The sequence below is a fragment of the Brassica napus genome, chromosome A7 (assembly GCF_020379485.1).
Source record: "Brassica napus cultivar Da-Ae chromosome A7, Da-Ae, whole genome shotgun sequence".
In the NCBI taxonomy this organism is placed as follows: Eukaryota; Viridiplantae; Streptophyta; class Magnoliopsida; order Brassicales; family Brassicaceae; genus Brassica; species Brassica napus.
The window spans coordinates 17,107,113-17,117,582 of record NC_063440.1 but is presented as its reverse complement, the minus strand read 5'-3'; the positions used below and the strand labels follow the sequence as shown (position 1 = coordinate 17,117,582).

The 10,470-nt window shown below is 37.9% G+C and overlaps 2 protein-coding genes across 2 annotated transcripts; one reads left to right on the top strand and one right to left on the bottom strand.

Moving 5' to 3' along the window:
* Positions 1 to 2,658: 2,658 nt before the first annotated feature.
* On the top strand, positions 2,659 to 4,833 carry LOC106352894 (glucan endo-1,3-beta-glucosidase-like). Its single transcript, XM_048737022.1, has 2 exons — positions 2,659 to 3,291; positions 3,797 to 4,833. Exons 1-2 carry the CDS (start codon positions 2,833 to 2,835, stop codon positions 4,685 to 4,687), a joined length of 1,350 nt encoding a protein of 449 aa, XP_048592979.1. The 5' UTR covers positions 2,659 to 2,832; the 3' UTR covers positions 4,688 to 4,833.
* A 1,261-nt stretch (positions 4,834 to 6,094) lies between these two features.
* On the bottom strand, positions 6,095 to 10,178 carry LOC106352893 (2-oxoglutarate dehydrogenase, mitochondrial-like). The gene is made up of 8 exons (XM_013792540.3): positions 10,044 to 10,178; positions 8,087 to 9,875; positions 7,682 to 8,014; positions 7,291 to 7,537; positions 7,091 to 7,219; positions 6,795 to 7,010; positions 6,589 to 6,712; positions 6,095 to 6,509 (listed from the first exon to the last, which is right to left on the bottom strand). Exons 2-8 carry the CDS (start codon positions 9,856 to 9,858, stop codon positions 6,280 to 6,282), a joined length of 3,051 nt encoding a protein of 1,016 aa, XP_013647994.2. The 5' UTR covers positions 9,859 to 9,875; positions 10,044 to 10,178; the 3' UTR covers positions 6,095 to 6,279.
* Between the last annotated feature and the right edge of the window lie 292 nt (positions 10,179 to 10,470).

The following is a 10,470-nucleotide window of genomic DNA, read 5'->3' as shown; positions in this document are numbered from 1 at the left end:
CCCTTCCAATTAGGCAACATGAAGAAAGGGGGAGAGTTTATGCTGTAGACATGATTTTGCTTGATCAGAAGGTTTATTTATCTCGAGATTAATATTATGTGTTTCTACAATAAGAGTCAGAGACAAGCAGAAGAGAAGCTCGAGAGATATATAGTGCTGGTCCAAGCCATATTCCTAAATATAATCTTACAATATACTTAATGATGTAAAGATAACAAACAATATAAAACTGAAATAAAACACCCACTTTACTCATAGAAAGAAGAGTAAAACAAAAAACAAAAATTAAAATCTAAGTTTCCAAAAGTTTCCTTAAAATTTAAATGCTGTAATCTTAGGTGAATATATAAATTTACAAATTTTAAAGTTTAACAACAATTTCTGACTTATAAACCTATGTTAAGCGGGCAGTTTTTTTTTTAGGTCTGAGTCTGCAAGAAATTTAATTATAGGACTTATTTGTAAAATAACCAAAAAAGAAAAAATTAGATTTTTAGAGAGGGAAGAGAGAGATAGGAAGAGAATGGAGGAGAGAGGGTAGGATTTTAGTTAGATAGTGAATTATATTTTTTTTTGGTGTTATTAAACCCAATTTCCCTTAATTATATATACACTTAAGTTGGTTAACTTTATAAAAAAATTTCTATGAGTTTTTAGTAAGAGTTAATGTTGGCTTATATACTAATAGTTTTTGTTTACAAAATTTTAATTTTTTAAAACCTATTAGATTTAGTAAATAACACTGAAATATTTTAATGTAATCAAACCTAAAATATTATGAGCAAATATTGCATCATGGACAAAAATGAGCCTTGATCAATAACAAAATCATGAATAGTCTGCTAAATTTTTATATTTCTCAAACATTTATCACAAACACAACCTTAAAAGTCTTTTTCCTCTTCTCTACTCTCACTCGAATACAAATAACTAAGGCAAATTACAAACTGATAAAACTATTCACTTTTACAAAACAAAATTGGAGGCGAAACAAAATACTTAGTGAATCTCTCAAATGGTTCCTAACTTTAACAAAGAACCCAGACATGTGAACATAGCCTTGGATGTTATAACTTTTGCATGATCTCAAGACAGAGGAAAAATAATTGTTTACCTAGAACATCCATGGAACACTATCATAGGCAAAAACCCGGACGTAGCCCGGGAAAAAGCTCTAGTTGTTCTAAAGACTATCTAAGCTGTTATTGCTTTCATTTCTTTTTTTTCTCTTTAAAATTATTGCTTTCATTTCAAGTATTTACTCCTATAAAATGTTTCATTTAATAATGCAGTAGGAAATGTACAAATTAATACATGATAAAATAGTAAACATGATAAATTAATAAAAAAAATTATTCTCAAGTTGGACCGATTCAATATATATAATACAAAAATATAAGATAATAACTTTTAGTAAATTCTATGTAAATGTAAGTTCTCATTAAAGACATAAACTAATAATTTTTATATATAAATGTAATTTTTAATTATTTTGTATTATTTATATAATACAAAACACTCAAGTATATTTGATAATATTGTATAATTATATCCAAAACCGCATTTAAATTCTATGAAACATATTTCATACACACCAAATAATATAACAAAACGATATGAAACTTAAATTTCTAAAAGTTAATTAATGAATATACGTTAAATCAACTACGTTTCTTATTTTATAAAAAATATATTCTAAAATAAAAAGAATCTAAAAATAATATTTTTATGAATTAGTAACTCTATAAATTAAAAAAAGATTATAGTCCAACATATTTAATTTACTATGTTCTGTGATATTTTATCAATTAACAACGAAGTGTAAATCTTACGTTTCTAAGGCTTCGAATGTTACGAACCGACCCACTCCGCACTGCAGTTAACAATAACAAAAATCTCTACATATATTATATATCTATATATTTTTATAACTGTTAAAATTGCATCGCAGTTAAACCGCTTGTTCCGCACCGTTCAAACCACAGTTACCATTCAGAGCCTAAGTTGTACTAGGTATGTGTGTGCGAGGATTTTTCATATAAAATATTTTAAATCTTTACAATTAAGTAGAATAGAGTAGTATCATGGAAGAATTATCCGATGCTAGTAGCAGAGAAGAAGGCATGAAAGAATCTAAAGAAAGTAGAACTAGTGGCTAAAGATTAATACAAAAGGACACGTACAGGTTAAAATATCAGCTTCCCCAAAATCTTCATACATCGAAACTCGAATCTACTCGACTTTGGTCGGTAGTGTTCAAACTCATACGATTCCATCCTACAAACACGTGCCCATGTGTATAAGAAACCGCGTCGATGTATTTCTCTTCTTTATCTTTTCCATTTAATAATTTACCTAAAACTTAATTATACGTTTACTAATTACATTAAAAGAATATTTATCACGATAATCAACAGCTATATTTTTGTATAATAATAACGCCAAAACTATCTTTTGTGTGATAAAAAGATGACAAGATAAATTATCAGTAACAGTTCTCTACTTAGGAAAATTAACTAAAAATTCCACGGTCATATGATAAAATCTACTTTTCAATTATTGACAACGGCCTAAATTCGACCCGACGCACATAAACTGAGAAGACAACAATATTTAATTTTTCTTTCCCCAAAAGGTCCAGCTGTTCGTCACAAAAAACATACATAATACACTTATACCAGACGTATACGCGTATACAAACGGTCGTATCTATTTATCTATTCATTTCTATATAGTATATATAGTTTTTTTGTCAATGAGTATCAACTCTCTCAACAATCTAAAAAGACACCTCAAACGATTGGTTTTCCCATTATTTCGTTACTAGCAAACATGGCGAAAGCGCCACCGTTAATCTCTTTCCTCCTCTTCTCCGCCGCCGTACTTCTCACCTTTCCCGCCGCGATATCCTCCATCGGCGTCAACTACGGAACTCTAGGAAACCTCCCACCGCCGACTCAGGTTGCAAACTTCCTCAAGACTCAGACTTCTATCGATAGCGTCAAGATCTTCAACGTGGATCCCAATATCCTCCGTGCCTTCGCCGGTACCGGAATCTCCGTCGTCGTCACTGTCCCTAACGGTGATATTCCGGCGTTAGCTAACGGGATGCAAGCTCGTCGGTGGGTTTCGGCTAATATATTACCGTTTCATCCTCAGACGAAAATCAAATATATCTCCGTCGGCAATGAGATTCTTCTCACCGGAGATAATAACACGATCTCGAAGCTCTTACCGGCGATGAGAACTATAAATAGTGCTTTGGTTCGTGCTGGTGTCAGAGATGTTAAGGTCAGCTTACTCTCCATTTTTCTGTTTTTTCTTGGTAAATAAATAAATTGAAATATAGTTCGATGTCATTATTATTAATTTCAAATCTTGTTAATCTAATTTGTTTATTTATTAAATCTGAAATTAAAATTTAAAGATTTTTAAAGTTAGCGAATGGTAATAATTCAAGGTCTGACCACGTAGACTATCCCACGTGGTGTCTCACCGTCCAAGGTTGTGTATAGATCGGACAAAAGCAAAACCATGTCGTAATGTGTCGGCCATGTCTTAAAAGTTTCCTCTATTTCAAATTAGAAGTGGTTTAAAGTTTTTACACAATTAAAAAATAGTTAACTGTTCAATTTTATTCTTAGTTGACTATTAAATAGACACTTATTTAGTAACAAAAAGTATTTTTAAACGGAAAGATTCAATATATATAAAATAATAATTATTTGTAAATGTTTTTAGATACTGATAGGTAAAACATATTTCTAATATACTATTTGTTGCAATTTGGTTTCAGGTTACAACCGCACATTCACTTAACATCATAGCCTATGACCTGCACGGTGCACCAAGCCGAGGTCGATTCAGACCTGTCTGGGAAAAAAACATTTTGGCTCCAATCCTAGCTTTCCATCGCCAGACCAAGTCTCCGTTCATGGTTAACCCTTACCCTTACTTCGGTTTCGACCCTAAAAACGTCAACTTCGCCATTTTCCGTTCACCGTACAAGGCGGTTCGTGATCCGTTCACCCGCAAAATCTACACAAACATGTACGATGCTCTCATGGACTCGACGTACTCAGCCATGAAAGCTCTTGGCTACGGAGATGTTAACATCGTCGTCGGAGAAACTGGCTGGCCGTCTGCTTGCGATGCACCTTGGTGCTCTCCGGCAAACGCGGCTTGGTTTAACCTCAATATTATCAGACGTGCACAAGGCCAAGGAACACCTCTCATGCCTAAAAGACGGTTCGAGACTTACATTTTCGGTTTGTTTAACGAAGAAAGCAAACCCGGTCCAACCGCTGAGCGGAACTGGGGGCTTTTCCGGTCTGATTTTTCTCCGGTTTATGACGTCGGTCTCCTCCGTGGTGGTGGCCGTGGACATCCAGCACCAGCATTGCCAGCGCCTAGTACTGCTGGTGGTAAATGGTGCGTGGCAAAGTCAGGAGCCACTAATGCGCAGTTGCAAGCGAATATTGATTGGGTGTGTAGTCAGGGAGGCGTTGACTGTAAACCGATCCAAGCCGGTGGCTCGTGCTTTAACCCTAGTAGTTTGAGGATGCATGCTTCTTTTGTAATGAACGCTTATTTCCAGAAAAATGGTCGCAGTGACGGGTCGTGTCATTTCAGTGGGACCGGAGTCGTTGTAAGGAGCAACCCAAGTGATGGTGCGTGTAAGTTCTAAGTGACGCGTCTTAACAAATTTGTTCTATGTAACATATGTTTGGAAAGACCTAACATAATGGTTCTAAGGGGACTGTCACGGATTGGAGAGATCATCAGCTTTGTGTTTAGTTTCGGATGTTTTAATGTTAAAGGTTTCTTTATTCATTCCTCTTTCCTTATATTTGAATGAATAAACGAGACATATGATATTCGCTGTCTTTATGATCTTTAAGTTTGTTTTAGATGGTCCATCAAGGCATCAACATGTAAAGCAATATAAACGTTAGAAACATAATCCTTTCTAACCTGGAAAGCAACTGATCAGGTGCTACGACAGAGTGACACCATCATCTAAAATCGTCTTTCTCCCTTAGCTCGAGCTTATTGCCCTCTTAGATAAATGGGTTATTTGATCCAGGCATATGGGTCCGAATAGTTCAGTTTGACTAAAATCTTGCTGAATCGAACCGTAAAAAAGTTCGGTATTCGGGTGGTTTAGTTTTTAAATTTTTGACCGAAACTAATTGAAGGTTTTGGTTTCGATAACATTTCAGTTACAAATTTGGGTAAAGTCGGTTAAATTCGGATAATTTCGGTTAATTCGATTCAAAATTTTGTATAATTTTGGTTCAGAATTTTTGTTAGTTCAGATTGATATTTGGTTAACAATTCCTTTTTTTAAAAAAAAAATCGATATTTAACGAACGAAACAGAAAATCAAAGTTTTTTATAAACCTGCCGAATCGAACTACCCGAATTTCGGTTTGATTCGGCGGGTTCAGTTCGGTTAAAAATATCAGACCTATTTGATCTGTGGTTCTCAATAGATTTACGTGGTTGTGTACTAGGGTTCCAAAAGATCTCTTGTTCTCATTCTCTTCCTAGTTATGTAACAACAACAAAATGTTCTCATTAACTTCTTTATATGGTAACTAAGCGCTAACCTTCAAATTCTAAGCTCATTACTAGAAATATGACTCTAAAAAGTAGCCGTTGGTTTGTCCACTATTGTTAAACAACAAATTGCATTTTTTTTATAAAAGTGGCTAAAATCATTTTGGCAATGGACATTCTACAATGATGACATTGCACTGCTAACTTAGCGTGATATTGACATTGCTAATGCAGAATTATTAACCTTTTGTTGGTCAACTATACATGCAATCTGTTGGTCAAACATGTAAACAACATATGAAATGCATGAATGACTTTTGATCTTATTCAAATCATATTTCACGTAGAAGTTAAACAAAAAAAAATAGTGAAACTTGTTTTGAATACTAATAACAATACCTCATCACACAATTCTTTAGGGAACCAAATAAAAAGAAGAGGGCCATGGCTAAAGTTGAACATTTAATGTCTTCCAAAAAAAAAGGTTGTACGACAAATGCAAAACATTTAGGTGTATCAAAGAATAAAACTGTAGAGGAAAAACAAAAGGTTTATGAAAATGAGTATGATCCGTATTAACCTGCCAACACGAGTCAGGTTCAAAAATCAATGGGACCAATAAAAAGCAAGGACATGATTTTGTCAGTGTTGTTTAATCACTTTGTTTCACCGAAAGTTTTCTTATTTAAAGAATTCATTTAATAAATGAAGTTTCTTTCAACTGATGGATTCCTTTCCAATGGCTTTCTGGACGAGCTCCGCTTGCTCTTTGACATGGAAAGTGTAGAAACCAGTGGCGGTAGCAGCAGAAGGTCCACGACCAACGTACTTAATGTCTTCCATATCTCCTCTGCCTAAGCTTCTCATTGCTGTCCATAGCCTTGGAGTTATGTAGCTGTATGCTCCCATGTTCATCGCCTCTTCTTGGCACCAAACTATCTCCGCATCTTTTGTCATATCAAAGCCAAAAACGAATTAATACAATACAAGATGTCAGAGGAATAGGTACTGCAAACCAATGCTTACTTGGATATCTCTTGAGCTCACGCTGAATGAGATCATATGGGAAAGGACAAAGCTGTTCCACTCTACAAATAGCAACATCGCTTGCGCCAACCTTCTTCCTCTCGTCATCAAGCTCGTAATACACCTGCGAAAATGCAAAACCAAGAATGATTCTACTGTCTTTTGCTAATCTGGGACCAGCAAGACTCATCACAAAGCTTGCATACCTTTCCGGAGCAAAGCACCAATCTTCTGATGCCTTCTTCAAGATCAGAGTGATCATTCTGATCCTTGATCAATCGCTTGAATCTAGTTCCTTGTTTGTCAAAACCTGGGTGGCCTTGGACATCATCAAACTCAGAGAGGTTTGATTTGCAGTCTTTGTGACGGAGCAAGTTCTTTGGTGCCATTACAATCAAAGGCTTACGGAAATCTCTGTGTAGCTGCACCGTGTGTAACATTTGAGACATTGTAAAATGGGAAACAAACCTTTGAAATAGCTGAAAACGATCAAAAGGCTTACCTGACGACGCAGAACATGGAAATAGTTGGCAGGAGTGGTGGCATTGACAATCTGCCAATTGCATTCTTGGATTTGCTTTCTCAATGTAGGTTCCATGTCTGGTATGACATAGGGGTTGTCATCACTCATCTGCAACAGAAGAGCATTAATTAGAGCTAAGATGCAAATCAATTAGAAAAAGAAACTAGGAGGGATTTTACCTGAAGGTAACGTTCCAGCCTGGCACTTGAATGTTCAGGGCCTTGACCATCATATCCATGGGGAAGTAGCACAACAAGCCCGGTCTGACGCAGCCACTTTGCTTCACCACTGCTGATGAACTGATCAAATATCACCTGAGCTCCATTGGCAAAGTCTCCAAACTGAGCTTCCCATAGCACCAACGAGTTTGGACTTTCCATCGAGTAACCCAACTCAAACCCAAGGACTCCAAATTCTGAAAGAGAACTGCATACAACAAACCAAAACTTCTTACTAGTTCTTAGTACATCTTTTACAACAAGAGTTCTGGTATGCAAGGAACAAACACAGGGGACTTCTCTCAAAATGTAAGATCATTGAGGAGAAGGATGGAATGGAGCTAAGAAGTACCTGTTGCTGACAGTGAACATCTCAGGATCCTGATTCATGACGAGATGATCTAGAGGACAATACTCTTCTCCAGTTTCCTGGTCATGAAGGACAGAATGACGATGACTAAAGGTTCCTCTTTCGACATCCTGACCACTCAAGCGGACATGGTTGCCTTCCACAACTAAGGTAGCAAAAGCGAGAGCTTCCGCAAGTGCCCAGTCAATTCCTTCTCCTGTTTCAATCATTTGAGCACGATGTTCATACACTTTCTTCACCGCTCTGTGAGGCTTGAAGTTCTCCGGCAGTGATGAAATCGCCTTGCCAACAGTCTTAAGTATCTCTGGTTTGACTCTGCAAAAGAGTGTAACGTTTAAGGGACAATAGAGAGAGAGAGAACTCAAGAAAAGGACAAAGCCTACTCACCCAGTGTTTCTAACACGTGAGATCTGCTCAGGAGACTTGAATCCAGCCCAATTGGTTGAAAGCCAATCACGTTTCTTAGATAGATAATCTTTGCTAGCAACAAACTCTTCATTGAGAATGGTGTTAACCTTCTCCTGTATCCTGTCGATATCCTGCTGTGATATTTCACCGCACTCCAAGAGCTTCTTGTGGTAGATTTGAAGCGTTGAGGGATGGTTTTTGATAACCTTGTACATCTTCGGCTGAGTGAAAGATGGTTCATCTATCTCATTATGCCCAAACCTCCTGTAGCAAACCAAATCAACAACAACATCAGAATGAAAAGTCTGACGCCACTCAGCAGCAAGCTCGCAGGCATGAACAACAGCTTCAACATCATCCCCATTAACATGGAAGATGGGAGCACTCAAAGCCTTAGCAACATCAGTACAATACTGAGAAGACCTCCCAGCCCTTGGATCCGTGGTGAAAGCCACTTGGTTGTTCACCACAATATGGATGGTACCACCAGTGGTGTAGTTCGGAAGAGCACTAAGATGAAGCGTTTCGTAAACCACTCCTTGTCCAGCAAAGCTCCCATCTCCATGAATCAAAATACCCAAGTTCTTGGTCCTGTCCAAATCCTTGGAGTAGTACTGCTTCGCTCTGGTTTTACCAACAACAACTGAGTCTGCAGCTTCCAAGTGACTTGGGTTAGCAACCAACGAGAGATGAATCTTCTTCCCACCTCTCGTAGGTCGATCATAAGATGTACCCAAGTGGTACTTAACATCACCAGTGCCAGTGTAGCCAACCTCATCCACAGGCCTAATACCTCCGCTGAACTCGCTGAAAATCTGACGGAGTGGCTTCCTAACAACATTACCCAAAACATTCAATCTCCCTCTGTGAGACATTCCGATAACAATGCTCTCTACTCCAAGATCAGCCGCCCTGTCAAACATCTCCTTCATGCCAGGAATCAAAGACTCTCCACCTTCAAGCCCAAACCTCTTAGCCGTAGTCCACTTGGTAGCTAAGAAATTCTCAAACTGAGTACTCCAAGCAAGCCTGTCGAGAATCACCTCGCGGCGCTCCCTGTTGTACCTCCAAGGAGTAGGAGTCTCAATCTTCTCCCTCAGCCAGTTACACTTATCCCGATCCGCAATGTGCATATACTCAAACCCGATACTCCCACAGTAAGCCTGCTGGAGCCTCGTCAATATAGAACGCAAGGTCTGCACGGGGCGGTTCTCAGACATGAAACCAGACATCTGCCACACTCCCAAGAAGAACTCTCTGTCAAGATCAGCCTCAGTGAATCCATACAGAGCCAAGTCAAGATCCTCAGGGATCTCCCTCTGCTCCAAACCCAACGGATCCAACTTAGCTTTCATGTGACCATTCACCTGATAAGCCCTCACGAGCAGTAAGAGACGCATACTCTCCTGAATCGTCTGACCAGAGATGCCTGGAGAAGTCGCAGCTTGGCCCACAAAGTTCCTAAAGAAATTATCCCAAGACTCGTCAACGCTGGTGGGATCAGCTTCCCACGCTCGTTGAAGCTCCTCGAGGTAAACACTGCTGGTCCCATCCAGGAAGCTGTCGGTTAGCTTAGAGAGGGGAACAGCGCGAGGAACAGGAGCGGCAGAGCTCTGAGGGTTTGGTCTGTAAAGGGTCGAGTGAAAGGAACGGTTTTGAGAAGGGAGGTAGCGTGGTGTTCTCGTGCCTTGATTCAGAATCCTTCGTACGGCGAGCTTCGTCGCGCTGGAACCAGCTCGAAACCACACCATCTTTTAGCTTTCAACGCCTGATGAAGAAAACGAAAGCAAACACAAACGTTAAATCATCGAATAAAGAATAAAGGAGAAGCCTTTTTGGGTAACAAGGGAATCTGATGAGGAAGAATCGGATTCGAAGGATGATAGATCTGTTGTTGTTCGATTAAGAAATGCGGGAAGACTAAGAAGGAGTGTACCTGGAGGCGGAGGAGGAGACCGTGACGTAGAGAAAGTAAGAAGAAGGCTAATGTGTAAGGAGGACGAGACTTTTTATTGTGTAATGGAAAATAATTAAAATGTTTATTTAGGTTAATGTGATTTAAGGAAATGATTGGTTAATAACGATATGATGTGTTGATTTTTTTCTGTGGAAGATATGTCAAACAAATATCATGAACTGGGAAATTAAGAAAGTTGTAGTGATTTGCTGAATATTAGTTTTCCTAAAATAGATTTCTTTTTTTCCGGTTGACAGAAAAAAGATTTATTTTTTTCCTAAATAGTAGATTTTAAATTTTTAATAGAGGTATTATTATTATCTGGAGTCGGGAGTACATTTAACACTTCGAATTTTAAGTGATTCTAAATCTCGTTTTTTTTTGTCTATTTTGAAATTTATTTTCA

Excerpts from the sequence above, each read along its gene's own strand:
- LOC106352894 (XM_048737022.1), top strand. The coding sequence starts at position 2,833 with ATGGCGAAAGCGCCACCGTTAATCTCTTTCCTCCTCTTCTCCGCCGCC. Across the intron at positions 3,292-3,796 it reads CTGGTGTCAGAGATGTTAAG|GTTACAACCGCACATTCACT; the intron begins GTCAGCTTACTC and ends ATTTGGTTTCAG.
- LOC106352893 (XM_013792540.3), bottom strand. The coding sequence starts at position 9,858 with ATGGTGTGGTTTCGAGCTGGTTCCAGCGCGACGAAGCTCGCCGTACGA. Across the intron at positions 7,220-7,290 it reads GGCTGGAACGTTACCTTCAG|ATGAGTGATGACAACCCCTA; the intron begins GTAAAATCCCTC and ends CTTCTGTTGCAG. Across the intron at positions 6,510-6,588 it reads TGAGCTCAAGAGATATCCAA|ATGCGGAGATAGTTTGGTGC; the intron begins GTAAGCATTGGT and ends ATATGACAAAAG.